Consider the following 22,962-nt stretch of genomic DNA (forward strand, 5'->3'; position numbering starts at 1 on the left):
TCAGAGTTAAACTGTTATTGATTCATTCATGATTAGATGAGGTCACACATCTGCAGTGATAGGAATAACGGTGTTACTTTTTTTTAGTAACGAGTAATCAAAAAAGTTACTGTTTCCCCTGTTACAGCGCCGTTACCGTTACTGACAAAAATATGGGTTACTTGACTCAAGAAGTCCCATCAAAAAATAATATACCTGTTTAAGTGTGGGACATTATAAATCAGTACAATATATCAGTTCATCAAATGGTTGGAAAAAAGCTGTTTATCTAGAACTAACCAACTCACTCAGCACTCATTGTCTATTATATGACAAAGCAGCTTTTATTTCAGAAAATGCAGAGTTGTTTTGGACTGATGATGATGAGGTTAAGTTGGAATAGTTTTTTTTTTTAGAAAAGAAGTCTTTACTATAGCTACTTTCATAAAAAGTGCTTGGAAATTAAGAAAAAGTGAATTATTTGTGTGAATTCTACTTGAAATGTACAGTTTATGTGATTAGGTTTCGATTTAGTTTATTAGCTACTGATGACACTCAGACAGACTCAGCGACTCCGCCTCTTCCACACATCGCTGATCTAACAGCTGAACGGCGGAGTGATACAGCGTGTTGCTCAGTCTGTCTGTGTGGAGGGATACTGAGTGAGTTGGTTAGTGCAGCAGTTAGATAAACGGGGTTACAGAGGGAAGTCTAAGTCATTTGATACATTTGAGCATTTTATAAAAATTACCTGTAATCCTTGTAATTACTTACTTTTATTATGAAGTTACTTTCTGGGGAAATATAACTACATAGGACTGCAGCTATCGATTATTTTCATTATCGATTAATCTGTCCATTATTTAAACGATTAATCGATTAGTTGTTTGGTCAATAAAATGTTAAAAAATGTTGAAAAACATCAATCAGTGTTTCCCAAACCACCAGACGACATCGTCCTCAAATGTCTTGTTTTGTCCACAAACCAAAGAGAGACTCAGTTTATTGTCATAAAGGAACAAAGAAACCAGAAATATTCACATTTAAGAAGCTGAAATCAGAGAATTTGGACTTTTTTTCTTAAAAAACGACTCAAACCGATTATTAGATTATCAAAATAGTTGACAATTAATTTAATAATCGATTATTGTTCCATTAATCGATTAATTGTTGCAGCTCTAAATATAACTAATGATCTTTTCAAAGTAACATGCCCAACACTGCACATCTGTATGGTAAACACATGTTGGAGGTGATGATGATGATGGTGATGATGAAGGACTCTGACCTGTCTCTCCTTGCTCTCCTCCTGCAGCTCCTTCATCTGCCTCTCTCTGCTCCTCAGCGTCTCCTGCACCACAGACAGGACTCTGTCCAGGTCGTCCACACAGCGCCGTCCCCCCGGCGACCCCAGCAGCTCGCTGACCTTTGACCCCTGAGCGGCCAGCTCCCTGTGCAGCGTCTCCAGCTCTGACGACAGACTCTACAGACGGAGAAGACACAGGCAGTGAAGAAGGATATAATGATCACACACAATAATACACACCTGATTGTGTCATATCCAGCTTGGAAGCCTAGTACAGGAATATGCTACACATACTAAACCTCTAACACTACTACGATATACACTACCGTGCATTTTAGCCGAGTCAGACATAATGAACCTCTAATTTAGCATAATATTAGGATTAAAGGACTGATATATGGTACAAGGAAGCCAGTGAGTAAGTCCATGGGTCCAAATTCGGATTCTGCATAGTGAAAAATGTATTATTTGATACCAAGATCACTAAAATAGGACAAGTCTTTGCGATTGTATTCTGAAATGCAATTTTACAGTATATTCAATGGCGGCCATCTTGAAAAATGTTAACGTTAAAGCAGAAGTAAGTGATATATTTGTGTTAATATAAGTCTTAAATAGTTCTATCTTCCGACAGCAATCACTTACATAGAGTGTTTGGACCGAAACACGGGTCTGTCAGTCACTCTGCTCTGCTCTGAGCCGAGGAGAAAACATTTATCGTATCCTACAGTTTTTATCCAATGAGGAGAGAGAACGGCATGCAGGGCTGTGTGTGCAGCCAAGGAACGCCGTGAATGTGGCGACGTAGCGACGAGGACTGTTATGGTGCGTTCAAGGAAACTCGTATTTTTCCGACCGTGAAGTCGTACCAGTTCGATCTGGTACGAGTTCACGGGTCAGAAGTTACGAGTGGCCGTTATAGTGACTTTCACAGGTAAAACAGGTCGGAAAAACACGAGTGGGTTGCCTGGAACGCTACAAAGTCGTAAGTTGTGACTTGAAGCTGTAATTTACGATTTCAAAAGCCTGCCTGGAACGCAGCATTAGCGAAAATGACCGGACCACTTACTTCTGCTTTAAGTGTTAATTTTTAGGTGGCGGGGTAACCCTAACCCTAATGGGTTTTATCAAAAGAGCAATCCCTAAGGAGTATGTGTGCCAATTTTGGTGCTTGTTTCCAGAAGTGAATGATTCTCCTGTAATGTTGCAGTCATCTGCCCCACTAGGAACTGAGATGTTTCTCCTCCTCTCTTCTCTTCCTGCTGCGTGGCTGCAGAGCTCCTCTACCTGCAGCTGCTGCAGCTGTAGCTCCGCCTCCTCTTCACCTCCGCGCGGCGCCGCCTCGGCCGGCGACTGCAGCAGGTGGTTGATGGAGGACAGAGACAGAGACGCTTCGTGGAGGACGTGGAACAGACCTTCATCCAGAGTCTGATGGGAGTCGTCCACGGTGACGGTCTGAGGAGCAATTTCAAACACACAGCGATGAAGTTTGAATCTGATCCACAGAAATAAACAAACACATCGTCCTTTATTTCTGAAACTTGTGGAGCTCTCTTGTTTTCATCAGGCAATTTATCTATTTATTCATTTAAATGTATTTGTCCCCCCCTAACCCTATGTCTTGTTTGGTATTTTTGGTATTTTTACAGCTCTTTTATGCTTTAATCTTGTTTTATTGGCTTTTAACCATGTTTCATGGCTGTGTGTCTACGTATGTCTGCTCTGGTGGTAACCAGTTTCTCAATTGGGATCAATACAGTTTACCAATCTAATATAATATAATATAATCTGAAAAAAGAGAAATGTAAATTAAATAATGCAACATTTAATGTTAGATACTGATTAAGTTGGACAATGATGGTTATTTTCTTTCTTTATTTAGTGAAGCAGTGCGCAGCTAATTAGGAACCAGACTGATCAATAAAATGTTCAGACCGCTTCAGGTTTTAACAGTCACAGTTTTATCAGATTCCTTTGTCTTTGCTGCACTTTGCTCTAAATCTAGTAAAGATCTGATGTTACAAAGACATTTTCAAGCTTCATCTCAAATGATGAAACTAAAATCTAGAATAATTCCCTCTGGAAGCTGTAACGTCCTGCAGAAGTGAGTTGTGAACGTCCTGCTGCTGCAGTGACGAGCGGGAAGAGGAAGTCACTGTCAGATGAGTTCACCTCATTTAAATCTACTTAAAGGGACCACGAGGAAAACTTCCGCGACAATAAAAAAGTCTCATAATAATGTGGATGAATCTCCGTTACCACTTGTTAATGGGCCCATTTTAGATAAATCTATGGTTTTGTCTCTATTGTTATTTTGTTATTATTACGGGGTGTTCCCACCAAACGCGATGACGCTTCATCGCGCGTCGAGATTACATGTAAAGTCAATGCAAACACGCGATTAGTCGCGTCATCGCGCCGGGCGATGCGATGGACGCGATAGCGCGGCGCGATGGACGCGTTGGCCGCGAAAAATCGCCTCCATCGCGTCGCCCGGCGCGATGACGCTTCATCGCTCGAGTTCAAATAATTGAACTTTTGCGGCGAATTCGCGTGAAGACGCGCCGCGACAGCCTATCAGCTTCGAGATCGTCACCGACGTGCTGACGTACGGACGTACTGGTGTTCCCTTGGCAGTTTAGTCAGAGCGAGTCTATTGACAATATTAGAAGTTTTCTGGTTTAGATTAGTTTATTATTCAGATCCCCATTAGCGGCAGCAAAGCCACAGCTCTTCACTGTTGCTTTTCCGGTTTGGAGATTCGGACCTGAAAGCCCGTTATCACTGCTGTTTTCAACCAGCGGGCGCTGCGAGCCGCCGCCCCGTCCCAAAGCACTCAACAGGCGGTCAGTCACACAGTAGTTCACGGAGCCGTCTCCTCCTCCTCCTGCAGCCAGACCCACACCGCTGTTCCTCTCCCATCTACAGGGACAGGAACAGTGCAGCGACGGTGGTTATCTCAGCCAGAGAATGAAATAGTGGGAGAAATGTTGTTGTTTGGGCGGGCTCGTCGCGCGACGCGATGCCGCGACGAGGCGTTTTTTGCATATTGAACCAGCGTCAAAACTGGAGCGTCTAGCGCGACGCGATTTCATTTGACGCGCGATTCAATCGCGTTCATCGCGTTTGGTGGGAACACCCCGTTTGGTGGAAATGCTGGGCGAGCCGACCAGCGTTTCTTTACTTTGGGTTTCGTGGCGAGTCATGAGAATAACACAGCCGAATCTCCGTTTATGGTGGGAACTACGACGGTATGTGATCGTCTTCCAACCTCTGACTTTAATTCTTGATGAATGAAAACATGAGTCTGTCTTGCGCCGGTCAAAGAATTTCATGGTGCGGAGGCTCATAAATGTAGTGTGAAAACACTTTGCTTTTCCAAAACTCCTTGTTGTGCCTTTAATGGATCAAATCTTTGTGATGATGAACATTTTTATGTCGCTTTTCTGACACACTTCCTGTTGCAAACCCACAAATCACGTCCATGACGATGACGGTGTCGGCTCTGGTCTCATTTCCTGTGAATTATTCAGCAGCTAAACCTGCAGAACAAGTCTCAGCTAATAGTCATGAATTAAAAAGCTGATCATCTAATAACTCCTCACTCCTCTTTTTGATCCTGCAGAGGTCACGACCCCCCGATCCCCCCCACCCTGCCCTCACCTGACTCTGCAGCTCTGCCGCTGACTCTCCCAGCTCCCTCACGCGGCTGATGAGGCTCTGAAGCTCTTTCAGGTTTTGTGTGCCAATCATGCGCCCTGCTGTTCCATCACTACGCCTCCGAGATGAGTCTGTCACCTCCAGAGAGAGAGGAAGAGAGGGAAGGAGAGAGAGATTCAGACAAAAAACGAGAGAAAAACAGCCGGAGAGGAGTCGGAGACACACAGAGGAGTCTCCTCCGGCCCGGCAGGAGTTCCTCCATCACACCACAGAGACAACAAAGTGGCTCCTGCTCAGAGAAGGTGATAATCAAGAATAGCAAGAACACCAATTTCTCTTTTCTTTTCTTGTATTTGAACAGTGATAATCATCAAGCCCTTCAGCTCTACCTGGGAGGGAGGCAGCAGCCAGCTCTCCTCCTCCGCCTGCAGCCGCCGGTGAAGCTCGTCCCACCTCCTCCTCCTCCTCTTCCTCTCAGCACCGTCCTCCTCCTCCTCCTCCTCCTCGGCCTCAGCAGGAGGCGGCCTGCAGAGGAGGAGAGGAAGGAAATTAACTACTCATAGCACTTCTTTCTTTCTTTCTTTCTTTTTCGTCTCTTTTATGTCGTGTTCATCATCACGAGTAAAAGCTCCAGTTGAAATTTACGCCTTGACAAGCTGTAGTTTACAAACAAAAACAATCAACTGTAAATCTGCACATCCATCTTTCTTTCTTTCTTTCTTTCTTTCTTTCTGTCTGTCTGTCTGTCTGTCTGTCTGTCTGTCTGTCTGTCTGTCTGTCTGTCTGTCTGTCTGTCTGTCTTTCTTTCTGTCTTTCTTTCTTTCTTTCTTTCTGTCTGTCTGTCTGTCAGTCGTTCTTTCTTTCTTTCTTTCTTTCTTTCTTTCTTTCTTTCTTTCTTTCTTTCTTTCTTTCTTTCTTTCTTTCTTTCTTCCTTCCTTCCTTCGGTTACCGTGGCTGCAGCTCGTCTGCCTCGTGGCTGTGGAGTCGAGCTCTGCTGCCCTGCCTGGCGATGGCCTGGGTCAGTCCTCTCTGCTCACTCAGCTGCTGCTCCAGCTCCTGCACAACAAACAGACGCCTCAGTGTTGTTACAAATCTATATACTGCTTCTATACTTCATTACATTTTTAAAGGTATTTGCTTATTTATTTATGTTTCATTAAAATTATACTTATTTACTTTCCTTTTGCAGCATCTGTTTTGCCTTTTTTTGTTTTGCAGTTTGAGTTTGATGTTGTTCATATGTCTTTAGATATATCTATATATCTGTCGTGTCATGTTTTCTTGTTATATTTTAAATCATTTAAAAAAGAAATCTCTATATATTTGTTTGTGTTTGTCTTCAACATGATGATCTTTCCTTTTCACATCTGCAGATGAATTATGATATTTTTTATTTCATGCATAGCTGCTGTATCAGTATATTTATATTCATATCTATATTTATATCATTGTCACTTACTTTGCAATATTTTTATATCAATGGTCACTTTACATTACTTCACACTATTCTTATTTCATGCACACCTGCAGTAGTAGTATTTATATTATTTATACTTATATTTATATCATTGTCACTTACGTTGCGATATTTTTACACCATAGTCACTTCACCTATCAATACTGTTATATCAGGCCACCTTATATCCTTATATCCTCAGTACTTGTTTTGCACATTGCCTGGTTGAAGATTGATTGATTTTATTGTTTATTGTGTCTATATATTGTGTTGTGTTTGTGTTTTTTAGCCCTCTCTACTTTCTTTCTTAACTTGGCTGATGTAACAACTACATTTCCCCGTTGTGGGATGAATAAAGTACATCTAATCTCATCTAATCTCATCTAATAAAATGCCAGTAAAAGCTAATGTTTGTGTGTTTCCTAACTGTCTCATTCCAGATATTTAAATATAAATATAAATATGCACCTTCTGCTGCTGCAGGCTGCTCTGTCTCAGCAGTTTGTTTCGTGGCGAGGAGAAGATCTCCTGGACGCTGCTGCTGCGCTTCAGCTTGGACTCGTGGCGGCGCTCTGACCGAGGAGTCGACTTCTACAGGAGGAAGAGAGAAAGACTCGTTATCGTCTTTGTTACTGGTTATAAAAGCATTTACAGCAGGAAGTTTGATTCAGCTATTGTCTGATCACATGCTTCGCACAAATCAGAGTTGTAATGTTTGTTGAAAAGACTTTTATATTTGGCCTTTGGACTAGACTATCAGTTCTATCGGTTTTGAACTTGTGGATTCAAAACCAAACTGGGCGGGAAAAGACCTGACGAGGAGCCGCTCGGCCTCTAAGGGTTTTATTTGCAAACCTGTTGATGATTAAGAGACTTTGCCACAGGCTCAACTGTTTCCTGCTCGTTTCTCAGAGACAATATCAGATCTAACTCAGAGACAGTGAAGATGTGAGGACGAACCTGGACCTGGACCTGGACCTGCTCCTGTGTGTCTCTGTGAGCCACCGTCCTGTCGTCTCCCTGTCTGTCCTGCAGCAGCTGCTGGAACGACACCAGGTTGGCCTTCAGCAGCTCCAGTTTGGACCAGAGCAGCTCCACAGCCGCCGCCTCATGATGCTGCTGCTGCTGCTGCTGCTGCTGCTGCTGCTGCTGCTGCTGGGATCCCTCAGCTCCGTGTTCCTCCTGCTGCTGCAGCTCAGTCAACTGGCCCAGCGACGACAGACTGGCCACCTTCTGCTCCAGCTCCAGGAACATCTCCTGTTAACACACACACAAAATACAGTTACAAAAAACAAACAAAGATGCAATTTCATGTCCTTCAAGTTCAAACGCTTCAGTTCTTTTCAGGTTTACACTTCAGCTCTTGACCCCGAGATTTTAGTTTCAGTTTACACTTTAACTAACTCAAATACCTTCAGTCATTTTTCAGCTACTGACACATCAAACTTTATTCAAACTTCAGTTCCTGTCAGTGCTTCGTCCTCGTGCGTCTTTAAAGCAGAAGTAAGCGATCCGGTCGTTTTGGCTAACTTTTTGTCAGTCGATGGAGTTAGCAGCCCCCGCCCTCGTCATGGATCTATTGGTCCTCGTCCCTACGTCACCACATTCACACGCATCCCTTGGCTGCACACACAGAGAGGACTGCCCCTTTATGCCGTTCTCTCTCCTCATTGGATAAAGCTTGTAGGATACAAGGAAAGTTTTCTCCTCGGCTCAGAGCAGAGCAGAGTGACTGACAGACCCGTGTTTCAGACCAAACACTCTATAGAAGTGATTGCTGTCAGAAGATAGAACTATTTAAGACTTATATTAACACAAATATTCTGCTTACTTCTGCTTTAACTCCTGCAAGTGTCTTTGACTTGGGGCTGAAACTCCAAATCCAACTGGTTCTTCAGCATGATGATCACTTCAACCTCTTCCATCTCCTACAATTATTCTGTGTCTTCGGTTCCTTTCAGCTCTTCATTCATTTACTGCACTATTTTTTTTTTTTATCTACTGTTAGTACAGATCAATGGTCCTCAGCTGATCTTGATGATAATAATAAATAAAAACCCATTAGCACTTTGACTTCCACTTCAACTTCTTTCAGCACTACTGCAGCTCAAACTTCAACCTCCTTCATGGACCTCAACTTTTTCTCTTATAGAAATCCATTTGATCCAAGACATTTCAACCGTTTCAACAGATGTTTTTCATTAATAAGCAATTTTTCCTGATTGCCTGCTCCAACGCCAGCACTTCCGTAAGTTACGTAACCTTCTGTGTATGTGTAACACTCTTCCTTTGAGAGAAAAAGAAAAAATGTCTGCACACTGCTGAATAAAGCTCCCAATTTAATTTATTATTAATCGACAAGGTTTTGGAGTTTTATTCAGCAGTGTCCGGACATTTTTTCTTTTTCTTTCAATATTTTTTTTGTCCTGCACTCGAGTTGGATGTGCGTGCACTTTCCTCCTTTAACTCTCTTCCTTTCCCTTAATAGCAAACACATTTAAATTGTCTTTTTTTTTATTACATGTTAAACTGTAAATGTTCTATTTTTCAGCTTTTATATGAGATTTTTTCAAATGTCCTTGTTTTTTTGTTTTTTTAAGTATATTTTTTTGGCGTTTTGTCTTTATTTGATAGTCACAGTGGAGATAGACAGGAAAGGGGGAGGCAGAGAGAGGGGGAATGACATGCAGGAAAGGTCTGCCCGATGCGGGATTCGAACCGGGGACGCCTGCGTTGAGGACTGTAGCCTCTACATGCTATTCCGATGCAAAAAGAAAAAGCCAAACACAACTGAGGTTTTCAGGAGTTGAGGGTTGACCTGAAAACTCAGAGGTCACCTGTGAGACTCCTCCCTGTTTGTACTTTATTCCTCACCTGAACGACCTCTTTGGCCTCGTTTCCGTCTCTCTTTCTGTAACTATTGTATCTACAAACCAGCAGCAGATCGACATGCTGGAGTCAGATGTGTCACGGAGATCTGATCAGCTGTTTGTTGTGTTTGTTTTGTTTGCACACAAAGCCTCATTCAAATGTGACGTGTGACGGTGAAACGTGTTTAACCTCTGAAACTTTAATGGAGGCTCCGGTTACAGTCGACAGGCAGTGAATCCTGGGAGGGAACCGCCTACATGAGGCCTGTGAGGACTCGACTGCATGTTGACTGAGGATTAGTGGAACACAGAGTGATTCATGCAGATCATCAAACACTAAATATCTATAGAGACGTCACCTGGGTTCGACTTGTAGAACAGAGTCAGAGAGAATGGATGAAGATTTTTTTTTTTGAAAAGCAACTGTGAAGTCCTAAAGAATGAGTTTTTCCTATTTTTGACAGCCTCTGCTTTTCCTCCACAACATGACAGCTTGACGTGCTAAAGTGCTTTAAAGCTACTTTTGCAATTTAGCAAAATTTTTCGCCTCAGCATGAAAGATGTTGGGTCAAAATCTGACATAAACTCCAGAGGAGCAACGAAATGATTCAACTGATCCACAAAAGTGAAAAGAAAATTGTTATATTGCACATTTTGATTTTGAATTTCTTTTATTTCTAAGGAACCTGCATTGGATTAAAAACACTAAAATATTCTATTCAATAAGTAAACCAATGCAAAGCTGCAGTAATATTGTTACACCTGTTTTAATATGTGTGTGTTTATTTAAAGGGAAGATTTCCACACTACACTTGACTTGACCGTCACGTCTCCACCTCACTGTGCAAACACAGCAGCTGCAGTTCACTGATGGTTCAGCTGTGGATCTACAGCTGGTTTAATGATGATTGACAAAACATGACAGAGTTTACAGAGTGAGGAGGAAAGTGTCTGAAGCTGCTGCTGGTTAATGTTTAGTGACAGAGAGACGGATTCTTTCGCTTTCTCCTCCAGGTCTTTGTCTGAATGGACAAACTTTCATTCATATTTAAAGCATTTAAAAAAACAAAACAGAAGACCGACCCATTCAATGACAGTTTACCTGCTCAGGTTGTTCCCTAATTTAAAGGAATAATTCAACATTTTGGCAAATTAGCCCATTGCCATAATCCCTATAGTCATAGCAGTTGGTTGGTTACCTTTAATTGTCGGTGCAAGCTATTTTTAGAACGGCGGAGCAGAGCCGTGAGCTGCTCAGAGCTACGCTACGAAGGCTCATGGGATTTCTTGGTTTCCCTCATCAAACTCATCAAATACACAATCCAACAACTCCACAACGCTCTGGTGGACAAGTTGTGACCTGCACATTCACCACGTTATTACCGGTAGATAATAACAGAACGTTACCAGACAGAGTTGTTTTAGAGGGAAATTCATACAAAACCGCTGATGTGTGTTGCCTTCAGGGACAGTTTTTCAGCAAGCAGACTCTGTATTTCCCTCTAAAACAACTCTGTGTGGTAACGTTGTGTTATTATCTCATAGCGTGGTGAATGTGCAGGTCACAACTTGTCCACCAGAGCGTTGTGGAGTTGTTGGATTCTGTATTTGATGAGTTTGATGAGGGAAACCAAGAAATCCCATGAGCCTCCGTAGCGTAGCTCTGAGCAGCTCGCCATTCTAAAAATAGCTTGCACTGACAATTAAGGGTAACGACCCTACTCCTATTATGGCAATGGGCCAATTTGCCAAAATGTTGAACTATCCCTTTAAGTCTTATCTAAGTCTGACCCAGAGAACAGCAGCAGCTCTGATTGGCCAGATGTTACATGTTGGCGGCAGATGTGATCGGGGTCAGAGTTCATCATATCTGCTCTCTGTCGGCATTATTGTTTTATCAGCACTCAGATCAGTGACTCAGATCTCTAACATGCAGCTGCTGCAGGACGACAGACAGCCTGTCACTCTAACTTGTGTGTGTGTGTGTGTGTGTGTGTGTACTGACTTCACACTGTCGTTTCCTATAACTTTGCTGAAATAAGCAGTGTGGCTTTGGAAACGACTCATCGTGACTCATATTTTTTACTCTTGAAACTGGTTTGTGCAACTGGAAATGTTTGTAAAGTCACATGACCAAACCAGTGACCTCAGCGTGTCGTTATATTTAGAGATGCTTATTGTTCAGAGGAGACGCAGACTGACAAACTAGTTCAACTCCTCGGCTCTAAAAGCCACTGACAAAATAAAAAACACTTTTGTGGGCAACTGAATGCCAATAATCATTCTCATATATTTTGGTCATGTATGAAAATACAGTCATTTTGGGAGGGAGTTTTAAGAGCCATGGGAGAAATTTTTGGATATAATATTCCTAATGATCCTGTGTATACTGTAGCCTATATCTAGGACTGATACCACGATTTAATAGGTAAAGAAGACATATACCTGTTCAAGATCCTATCACTTGCAGCTAAGAAAGCCATTACATGAACCACTGGCTGGACATTGTAGAAGAAATGACCTACAGTCCTCGAATCAAAACAGAGCTGTATGCTGCTGTAAGATGGACAAAATGGCATCTTTATGTGACAAAGTAGTGTTTATCCCCCTTGTGTTTTTGTATTTCTGTATCTGTTTTTATTGATTGGAAAATAAAAAGTTAAAAAAAATAAAAATAAATGCAGCTAACTGAAGCACATCACTCACGATTCACAAAGCAGCAGCTGTTTCAATGTGATACAGTGATGAAAACACTGATAAAAGCCAAGTCAGTGAACTCAAACTACTGCTTCTTTAGGAATATGTCATTCTGATTCATATCTAACTCAGATTCAAATCAGCCCCCCCCCCCCTCGGCCCTGTGGTGGGTGTGTCCTACCTGGCAGGTGAGCAGCTGCTGCTCCACGCTGTGCTGCATGCTGTCAGAGCCAGCAGCTCTCTGCGCTTCCTGCAGCCACAGCTCCAGCTGGCCGACCCGCTGCAGGCAGACATGGAGGACGCCTTCACCGGGTCCTGGTCCGGGTCCTGGTCCGGGTCCTGGTCCAGGCTGGAGCCCACCTGGACGAGGCTCCTCCGGTCCCTGAGATAACAAACACACACAACACACCTGTCTGAGCCCCCCTGCAGGTAGAGAGGGGAGGGGGAGGAGGAGGGAGGGGGTCTACCTGAACAGGCTGCAGCTTTAAAACAGATCTAGAGATGTAAACTCCAGCTCTGTCTCTGCCTCTCTTCCTCTTTCCCACAGTCTCTCTCCTCTTTCTTTCTGTCTTTCTTTCTTTCCTTCTCTGCTCCACCCACCTGTGGCACTAAACCACTTCCTGGAGCGGTGGCCCGGCTCCAGTGACAGAGACGCTTTATCACAGGAAGAGAGAGGGAGAGCAGAGAGGCCTCAGGCTGCAGGGGCGGAGCTGAGACACTGGGCAGAGCTGAGTAAGCAGTAAACACAGAGCGGCCGACAAACACTGGCCTACTTCCTCATGACACTGTGGCTGCAGCTCCAGCTCATATCTACTGGAAAAGCTTTCCTTTTCTAAAGTGAATTGACTTTGTGCATTAAGAAAATCCATAAATCAGACTTGTTGTGTGTGTTTCCTTCTTGACTGTGTGCTCTGCATTCAGGATGTCAAATAAAAAAACTACTGAGGACTGAATGCAGCCAGAACAGGAGGTGAACACCAAGAGTCAACAAACCGGCTCTAAAGGTCACGATCAATGACCGGACTCAACCACTCACCAGGATTCAATGTCTAATGAGTCTAATGCTGAAATAAGGAGCCTTGTGTGTGTTAGGGAATATTTTTTATATTTAAATTGGTGACATGCACAGTTATCACACTCATTATATACCGGGAAGATATATTTTTAGTGTATTCTACCTTAAAAGTATGAGGCAAATACAGTATACAGGTGGATGTTTGTGTTAAAGCTCCATACAGTATAAAGGTAGATGTTTGTGTTAAAGCTCCATACAGTATAAAGGTAGATGTTTGTGTTAAAGCTCCATACAGTATAAAGGTAGATGTTTGTGTTAAAGCTCCATACAGTATAAAGGTAGATGTTTGTGTTAAAGCTCCATACAGTATAAAGGTAGATGTTTGTATTAAAGCTCCATACAGTATAAAGGTAGATGTTTGTGTTAAAGCTCCATACAGTATAAAGGTAGATGTTTGTATTAAAGCTCCATACAGTATAAAGGTAGATGTTTGTGTTAAAGCTCCATACAGTATAAAGGTAGATGTCCATGTGTAGTGTGATTATAAAGCAGCTCTAGGTTCTATATTAATACTGTGAAAGTATCAAAGCCTCAGTCCACAGAGAAATGCACACAGCCTGTATTCAGAAACTGAGCCTTAAAACCAGCCGTCAGGACTTCCTTTCACTTTGTGATGTCACAAACAAAGCCCCACCCCCTCGTCTGGACCCACCATCCAACAACTTGCAGGATTTTTTTTTACTTGGGCGACAAAAAGTTTATGATGAATTATTTTAGGGATACAATGTTCAGAGGTCACTCCTCGTACTACTTCCTGGTTTCTGTATTAATGTATTAATTATTCATTCACATGTATAGTAAAGAACGCATAACAGGTAAATGCAATTGAAACCAATACCACATTCACCAGGGCTGAAGGTGCACAGTTCAAACATCAAATTCATCAGCCGGTTATTTTGGGACTAGACTGATAGATAGTAGTTTTATCCACATCCTGCACACAATTACACACTAAAAAATGTAGGGTTATTTCTTTAACCCAATTTCTGGGTTAAAATGTGGGGTTATTTTTCAGAGAGTAACGCATTTTCTGGGTTATAGGGCTATGGTTTTAACCCAATTCATAGGTTGTCCAAGTTATTAGGTTATTTTTCAACGAGTAACCCATTTGTTGAGTTAAGGTTGGGTTATTCTGTGACCTAACAGGCCGGTTCATTTGAAAAACGCTGCCCGCGCACTCCGTGTCTCCACCCACCACAACAACTACCTGTTAAATCTCATAATAATAATAATAATCAATTGAATACTTGACCCAAATATTGGGTTGTAGTCATTGTATTCAATATAACCCAACTGTACTGTATATTAGTTGGTTCCTTTTTTAACCCAGGAGTTGGGTCAAAAATAACACAATTTGAGTTATTTTCGACCCAGAAGTTTTTAGTGTGTAGTTCTCTTGTCTGTGCATCATGCTGAAATCAGGGCAGTGAGTTTTCTATCTGCTTCTGAACTTACCAGGGCGGCTGCAGCCGGATGCAGGCCCTCAGTGCCGGTGCGGTCCTGATGCTGGGCTGCCGTGGATACAGACGTGTCCGCTCGCTCTGCCGATGCTACCGACGGCGTCTGTGCCCTGAGACTCTGAGACGTCTGCAGCGACCACACGCCGCTGTCCGCCTCGCTGCTCTGTGAACGCTCATCTCTGAAGTCGCAAGCGTGTGTGCACGAGTGCTCTGCGAGTGTGTGTGTGCTCTGTGTGTGTGCTGGTGTGGTGTGTGTCTTCAGCCCCTCTGCGTGGCTGTCATCCCCCCTCCATGCAAGCCCCCTCTGACCCTGCATGAGCTCCTGACACACAGAAAAAGAGAGACGGGGGGAGTAGATGTTGACACTGTTGTGGGTTTATTTGTATATTTGTGCTCTTTGTTTTTGGATATGTAGACAGAATGGAAAGACACAAGTGGAACAATGTACAAGTACAGCACATGCCATTTAATGTAAGACATCTCAGTGTTGCTGCTTTCAGGTGAAAACCTCCCATCTCCAAATATGGCAGCTCCTTCCCTGATGTTACTTTTACTTTAATAAATACTGACAAATTGCTTCAAAGTCTTGTGTAAGAGTGAGTTACACAGTTTTCTGTGTTGTTTGAATGCAATTGTGTTCAATTTAAAACCAGATGTGGAGGTTTTTACCTGCCGACAGCAGAGTGTTAATCAGTGATCGTGTCAAACCAGTGCATTTTCATGGCCAACAATCGTCTGAAAAGGTTGTTTTGTTTCTTCAGTATAATAAAAGCTGTACTGTCGAGAGTTAAAGGGATTCTGCTGATTCATGACAAAGTGGGAATCTCTCTCCACACACTCCTGTTGCCAGGCAGTGACCGAGCAACCAATCAATCAATCAGTCAATCAATCAAAGTAATAATTACCCAGTTAACCAATCAATCTCTGTAAACAAATTTATTATCATTATCATCAGCTTATGGAAATACAAATGGCAGACGCATATAAGCAAGCGAACAGGAGTTTATTGTAACAGTTATTATTATTATTGCTCTGCGTTTCGCCGGCAAATGAGCCCAGACAGTAAAATGAAAAGGTCAAACAATCAGGAACTATTTAAAATCATCACCACTCCCTATATTATGATACATTATAAAACATGGTTCACAAAATATGTCTATGAGTACACTTGCGCTTATAAAAACATCAACCCATCAGAATTAAGGTTCATGCAAACGCTTATTACAGACTGTTAAACTCATCCAACCCCACATGCTAAAGTACTCTCAAGTCTGTTTTTCAGTGTTTGGTAATAAAATAGTAATCATCAGCCTGTCAATCACTTCTCTCTTAATTGCAAATCATGAGCTGTGTCGTCTCGAAGCACATCTGATCTCAGTCGAGTTCATTTGTCGCCGATTTTGGGCAGAATTGCTCTGAGGGTGGGGTGAGCTCAGAAATCCTTCATGTAAACACACAAGTAAACTTAGAAAAAATACATCTTTGGCACACGTTAGGTTAATTTAATTACTTATTTCCTCTCCTGAATGACGCAGTAACACTGATTGATGACTCCAAATTTATTTTACGATGTAAACAAAACATCCACGCAGCTTCTCAAACTGCTGAGGCCAACATCTGGAATTCTCTGCCATGTAAATGCACTGAGTGTTCAAAGTGAAACAATTTCTAGAGGACATCTACAAGAGCTCTAGGCTTGGAGCTAGAGTACGTCTCGGTTCGAGAAGAATGAATGTACTGAGGTAATTTCTAGAGGAAGTTAAAAGCTCTGAGTTTGTGGAAGAAAAAACACACTGGATCTAGAAAAGTTCAGAAGTGAGATCCAGGTGTTGCTCTACAAGACTCTACAAAGCCGTGAGAAGCTTTGGTTGCAGCGAAAAGAAAAAGTTCTAGAAGCTCTAGAAGAATTCACGTTGAAGAATTTGAGGATCGGTGCTCGGAAACTTTGAAATCTACAAATGGCTCCAGATGACACTGGGTGTTTGATGGCGGGATCTAGAAAAGGTTGATTCAGTAGATTCTACAAGAAACTAATGTTCTAGGTTTGATTCAAGAAAACACAAGGAGTCATGAGGTTTGGTTGAATAAAAAACTACAATCTAGAAAAGACAAAACTCAAGGATTTCATAGAGGCTCTAGATCGGGGAGTCTGTTTTGGATTTTAGAGGAATTTGGGGGGTTTCAATATTGTGGAAGAGGTAGCAGTTCTTCATCTAGAAAATTTGACTAGGCTTTCTAGATGAAGGCTTTTTTTAATCTAGAAGATTGGGGGATTTTCTAGAATTGCTTTTCAAGATTTTTTCTTTCCCTCCAGTGAAACGCCTCAACTCTAGAACTTTTTTTTTTACAGCTTTACACCTGGTTCAAACAAAGCACAGAGCTGAGCTAGATTTGGTAGATGAAGTTCTAGAGGAAGTATTGAATTCTGGACTTGATTCTAGAAGATTTTAATGTCTGGATTTAGAAGATGTAGACATTGGAAGATGTACGTATGATAGGCTGTAGGAGACACTGGCGTTCTAGTCTTGGTTTTAGAAGGAATGGCAGGTTGGACTTTTACTCCACAGGTTTGCTCTAGAAAAGGCTGGGAGCTGCATTACTGGTTTCAGAAAATAAATTACAAGTCTAAGAGTTACTCGAGAAGAAGATGTGGAATTGAGGCTTGTTTCGTTTTTTTTAGGAAGATCTGGAGACGCTTTTTCTTTTTCTTTTTTTTTAACATAAATCTAGAAGTAGTCCTTGTCGTAGAGTATGAAGAGGTGTAAGATTTGTACAAATCAAAGGTCTAGATCTAGGAGATGACACATTTCTGTGGGGACCCAGGGTCGGATTTGGACACGTTTAGGCTCGAGGCCGTGTTTACCATGCTCGTGGGCAGGGCCTGGGTTCTGACTGTGCCCACGGGTTTTGATAAAGCTTCAGATGAACTTGCTTCTGCGCTGTCAGTGGGACCCTCAACATCCTGAAGAAAACATGAGCAGGGTTAGAGGATCAGTGTGGTGAGTCCGTTAAAACCACTTTGACAGCAACATACATAGAAGGAGGCACACAGTTATTGGTACACTCTGTTAACAAACTGAAGGAAGTTTTATTATGTTATACAGACATTTATTTGTTATGTTGTTTGCTATATAAAAAGCTGCTGTGTTGTATTTGGCAGTTTTCATCGAATCTTATGTAAAATGCATTGGATCATTGTTTTTATTAAAGTACAACACATGCATGAGTTCAAATTAACAATATTTAAATTTTTAATAAGAAACAAAAGTCCACTAAATTTATAACTGAGGTTAATTAAAGGTATAGCTGGTGATGTTATATATTTTTCTTAATGTAATCAAATCACATAAAAAGACAGTCTGTATTGCCAACTTTCTGACTGTCAGTAGCTTGTTTCTTCTTTAAAAGAATAGTTCACCCAAAATTCAAATTTCACTCATTATCTACTCACCCTCATGTGGACTAAGGGCTGGGAGAAGTTTCAGAGTCCTCCGTGCCTTCTCGGAGTTACGGGGGGGTCCGTGCAGCAGTATTTGTCTATATAATGGTTGTGAATGGGGCTCACTTTTCTTCGTCCAGAAAAGACACACCAAAAAACATCCAAATACCTCCATACTGCTCGTCTGTAATGTCCCTCTTGTATTGAAGCCTCGACATGAGAAATTGTTCCGCCGGTCAGTGCAAATCTCGCACAGGAAGAGCAGTGAACTGAGACACTGGGAGCTTCCGCTACAAACAAGCTTAAAACATAGACTTATTTAATTTTTTCCGGAACATTTTCTCATGTCAGGGCTTCAATACAAGAGGGACATTACAGATGAGCACTATGGAGGTATTTGGATGTTTTTTGGTGTGTCTTTTTGGACGAAGAAAAGTGAGCACCATTCACAACCATTATATGGACAAATACTGCTGCATGAACCCCCCCGTAACTCCAAGAAGGCACGGAGCCCTTAGTGGACATGAGGGTGAGTAGATAATGAGTGAAATTTCAATTTTGGGTGAACTATCCCTTTAATAATAGGCATATGATAAATAAAAGTAATGTAATGTAATTAGATGTATTAAACATTCAATAAACAGGATTTCATTTGTGTTTTTATTCTGGATTTGATGACAATCTGAAACATATTGAATATCACACGACCAGCTAAGAATTAACCACCTCAGTTATTTCAGATAAAGGTGTGATGGTGCTGAGAGCTCAGTTACCTGTCTGTCTCCTTCAGTCTCTTCAGTTCTTTGTCTAGAAGCAGCTTCAGTCTCTTGTGCAACGACAGCCGCAGGTTCCTGACACCAACAACGACAAATATTATAACAGTCTATAGAAACAAGCAGGAAAAATGTTTAATGGCTAAAAAAGAAAAAAGAAAAAAAAGGGGAAAAACCTTCATGAGTTTGGTGATTCATTCATGTACATTCAATCACAAACCCTGTTCAACAGTGCCCTCTAGAGGAGGAACAACATCCAGTACATTTACAGCTGATTAAAGGAGGTGGAAAAGTGAAGAAATTGATTAAGAATGAATTATATAGAACCAGAAAAGGGTTTGATGTGATGATTGGGTGATTGGTTGGTAGTAGAGGAGAGGAAGGTGAAGGCACCAACAGTAATGGAGGAGTGCACAGCGACCCAGGTCAGACAATATTAGTCATTCAGCTGTTTAATAGATTCAGTAGAATAACTCCATCAGTGAGTCATACGATCTCAGGTGCCTCGTTAAAGCAGCAGAATTGATTAAAGGGATAGTTCACCCAAAATTGAAATTGAAACTAAGGGCTGGGAGAAGTTTCAGAGTCCTCCGTGCCTTCTCTGAGTTACGGGGGGGTCCGTGCAGCAGTATTTGTCCATATAATGGTTGTCAATGGATACCAACTGTCTTCGTAACAAAAAGACACACCAAAAAACATCCAAATACCTCCATGCTGCTCGTATGTAATGTCCGTCTTGTATTGACGTCTCGAAATGCGAAATTGTCCCGAAAAAAATTAAATAAGTCTATATTTCAAGCTTGTTTGTAGCGGAAGCTCCTCTCAGACGGACATTACATACGAGCAGCATGGAGGTATTTGGATGTTTTTTGGTGTGTCTTTTTGTTACAAAGACAGTTGGTATCCATTTGCAACCGTTATATGGACATGCACTGCTACGCCGAGACCCCCTGTAACTCAGAGAAGCCACGGAGGACTCTGAAACTTCTCCCAGCCCTTAGTCCACATGAGGGGGAGGAGATAATGAGTGAAATTTCAATTTTGGGTGAACTATCCCTTTAACTTTCAAATGATTTCCTTTAATTTGATGAAAACTAGTAAATGTTAAGTAGATGACGCTGGGTAACGAGCAGCTCCCAGGGCAGAGAGAGGCGACCAAGGGGATTGAAGGTGGATGGGTGAGGGATGAGGGTTGGGTGGGGGGGGGGGGGGGCAGTGAAATGATACTGGATGAAAGGTTTTTCCACACAAGCGCTCGAGCTTCTTTACCTCTGGAGAAGCGCCCAGGAAAGCATCCCAGAGCCACCAAAACACACCTCCTCCTCCTCCTCCTCCTCCACCTGCTTCCACTCTCAGCTGCTCACTGTCTTTTGTCTCAGCGGCTTCTTCAGCCTGGAGCACGACCTGATGCCCCCGCTGCTGACACAGTCATACAGGGAGGGGGTTGAGGGTTTGAGGGTTTGAGGATTGGGGGGTTGGGGGTTTGGGGGGGGTTGGAAGTTGGGGTGGTGGTAGGAGGAGGTGGGGTTGGTCAGACGTGCATGTGGGACACTGAGCTGCAAGTTTAAGCTTCGTAACCTGAAGAACTCGCTGAGTTTGATGGAGCTCAGTGGAGAGTTAGGAAATGTAGATAATGTGGCTTTTTGATGCAGATCAGTCTAAAGGGATAGTTCAACATTTTGGCAAATTGGCCCATTGCCATAATCCCTATAGTCATAGCAGTAGGTTTGTTACCTTTAATTGTCGGTGCAAGCTATTTTTAGAACGGCGGAGCAGAGCCGTGAGCTGCTCAGAGCTACGCTACGGAGGCTCATGGGATTTCTTGGTTTCCCTCATCAAACTCATCAAATACACAATCCAACAACTCCACAACGCTCTGGTGGACAAGTTGTGACGTTACGTTACGAGACGGAGTTGTTTTAGAGGTAAATGCAGAGACTGCTTGATGAAAAACTGTCCCTGAAGGCAACGTGCATCAGCTGTTTTGCATGAATTTACCTCCTCGTTTTGGAGTTGTTGGATTGTGTATTTGATGAGTTTGATGAGGGAAACCAAGAAATCCCATGAGCCTCCGTAGCGTAGCTCTGAGCAGCTCATGGCTCTGCTCCGCCGTTCTAAAAATAGCTTGCACCGACAATTAAAGGTAACGAACCTACTGCTATGACTATAGGGAATATGGCAATGGGCCAATTTACCAAAATGTTGAACTATCCCTTTAAAAACACCATGTTTCCTCCATTACATAAGATTTTAATTGTTGCACTTCATTTGGTAACACACTAAGAAGCATAATGCATTCTTACTACATTGATTCTAATTAGTATGTAATTTAAAAATGTTAATAAGCTAATAAAACTAATCTTACTAACTAACTTACTGACCATTAGTTCATGTCTAAATTATTGTGCAGCATTAATGTTCATCTAAACATTTACTGTCTCTAATAAATGGTCTAATGAACCACTGAAGTCTTCGAAATAACTGGTTTGTAACAACAGATGATGTCATTAATTTAGATTATTTTCCAAATAAAATCTCGAATATGTGATATCTTTAGAAAAACTGTGAGTCTGAGGTAAACACAAAGTGCACAGCAGCATCTCAGCTCTGAGCTCAGTGTCCCAGCGTTTGCACTTTCACCAGCAAAAAAAACAAAAAACACTTTCAATAGCAAATGTTAGTACAGAGCAGGCAGACACACACACACGAGGCTGTAACATGTTACTGTGTGTTAATAACATGAGTGAGATTGTGTTAATAACGTTAGGAAGATTAATTACACATGCACGTTAGCACCAACCACTCCACTCTTTAGTCTAAAATACCATTAAGAAGGAGACGACGACAAACTTCCTTCCTTCCACTTTTCAGGACAGGTGGTGAGTCAAAACACAGGTGTTACCATCCAGTGATGTTAATGTCATGGAAATGAAGACACAGTGAGCACAAACACGTTTTTGGTGACAAACCACACTGAAGAGCTGCATGAAGAGTGTGTGTGTGTGTGTGTGTGAAGGTGCAGCGTTAATGAGCGTGCTGCAGCCGGAGGCGTCCTTACCTGAGCAGCGTCAGGTGAGCAGCTCGACAGCTCCACAGTCTGCAGCACGGCTCCACTTCTCCTCAGCACGTCCTCCTCAACGTGGACGATCTGGATTTGGCCCTGCTCCGTGTCCTCCCTCTGGTGGAGAAAGAGTTTTTATCAGCTTCTTTTTTTGTGTGTGTTTCAGAGAAAGTTATCATTGTAACACAGGTGCAAAACTTAAACTGGTTTCCCTCATCAAACTCATCAAATACACAATCCAACAACTCCACAACGCTCTGGTGGACAAGTTGTGACCTGCACATTCACCACGCTATGAGATAATAACACAACGTTACCAGACAGAGTTGTTTTAGAGGTAAATTCATGCAAAACCACTGATGCTTGTTGCCTTCAGGGACAGTTTTTCATCAAGCAGTCTCTGCATTTCCCTCTAAAACAACTCTGTCTGGTAACGTTGTGTTATTATCTCATAGCGTGGTGAATGTGCAGGTCACAACTTGTCCACCAGAGTGTTTTGGAGTTGTCGGATTGTGTATTTGATGAGTTTGATGAGGGAAACCAAGAAATCCCATGAGCCTCTGTAGCGTAGGTCTGAGCAGCTCATGGCTCTGCTCCGCCGTTCTAAAAATAGCTTGCACCGACAATTAAAGGTAACAAACCTACTGCTATGACTATAGGGATTCTGGCAATGGGCCAATTTGCCAAAATGTTGAACTATCCCTTTAAATATATATATTTTTATCTGCAAGTATTTTAAAAAAAAAGTATTTGGTTGCTTTTGTCATGACATGGGAATGTTATCATTAAATAGATCTGTAATCTTACTTTAAGTCCTTTTATAATTCTACAAATATCTCCGACACCACGTTTAGTCATTTAAATTGAAAACAAATCCTAACAGTTTGCATAGAGAGCAGACTGACCTCAGCCGCCTCTGAAGTGGACTTGAGGGGTTTGGACTGAGAGCTGGTCTGCTCCGCCGACAGCGCTTTGGTCTGGACGGGAGTGGGAGGCTGCTGGATGTAGACAGCAGGGATCTTCTACAGAGAGAGGAGAGGAGAGGAGAGGAGGAACAAAGAGCTTCAGTGATGGACCGGCCTGCAGCTGTGGACCGACTGACCGGTGGGTTATAGTTATAAGTGATCCGCCAACATTTTTTTTTTCGTGTCTTGCCTCACTCCCGAGTCCATGACCAGCAGATAGA

The 22,962-nt window shown here is 42.3% G+C and overlaps 1 protein-coding gene across 1 annotated transcript in view; it reads right to left on the reverse strand.

Moving 5' to 3' along the window:
* The window catches only part of syne2b (spectrin repeat containing, nuclear envelope 2b), a 199,714-nt gene that overhangs the window by 64,067 nt on the left and 112,685 nt on the right, over window positions 1–22,962 (reverse strand). The window contains exons 76-89 of the mRNA XM_085768285.1: window positions 22,682–22,798; window positions 21,774–21,893; window positions 19,985–20,131; window positions 18,716–18,793; window positions 17,367–17,465; window positions 14,499–14,825; window positions 12,150–12,350; window positions 7,374–7,658; window positions 6,870–6,992; window positions 5,895–6,001; window positions 5,335–5,470; window positions 4,949–5,083; window positions 2,573–2,740; window positions 1,268–1,462 (exon numbers count right to left, since the gene is read on the reverse strand). Coding sequence (XP_085624411.1) covers window positions 1,268–1,462; window positions 2,573–2,740; window positions 4,949–5,083; window positions 5,335–5,470; window positions 5,895–6,001; window positions 6,870–6,992; window positions 7,374–7,658; window positions 12,150–12,350; window positions 14,499–14,825; window positions 17,367–17,465; window positions 18,716–18,793; window positions 19,985–20,131; window positions 21,774–21,893; window positions 22,682–22,798 — 2,238 coding nt within the window. The remainder of the gene's footprint in view (window positions 1–1,267; window positions 1,463–2,572; window positions 2,741–4,948; window positions 5,084–5,334; window positions 5,471–5,894; window positions 6,002–6,869; window positions 6,993–7,373; window positions 7,659–12,149; window positions 12,351–14,498; window positions 14,826–17,366; window positions 17,466–18,715; window positions 18,794–19,984; window positions 20,132–21,773; window positions 21,894–22,681; window positions 22,799–22,962) is intronic.

The sequence above is a fragment of the Trachurus japonicus genome, chromosome 22, assembly GCF_045865225.1.
Source record: "Trachurus japonicus isolate A0001 chromosome 22, Traja_1.0".
NCBI lineage: Eukaryota > Metazoa > Chordata > Actinopteri > Carangiformes > Carangidae > Trachurus > Trachurus japonicus.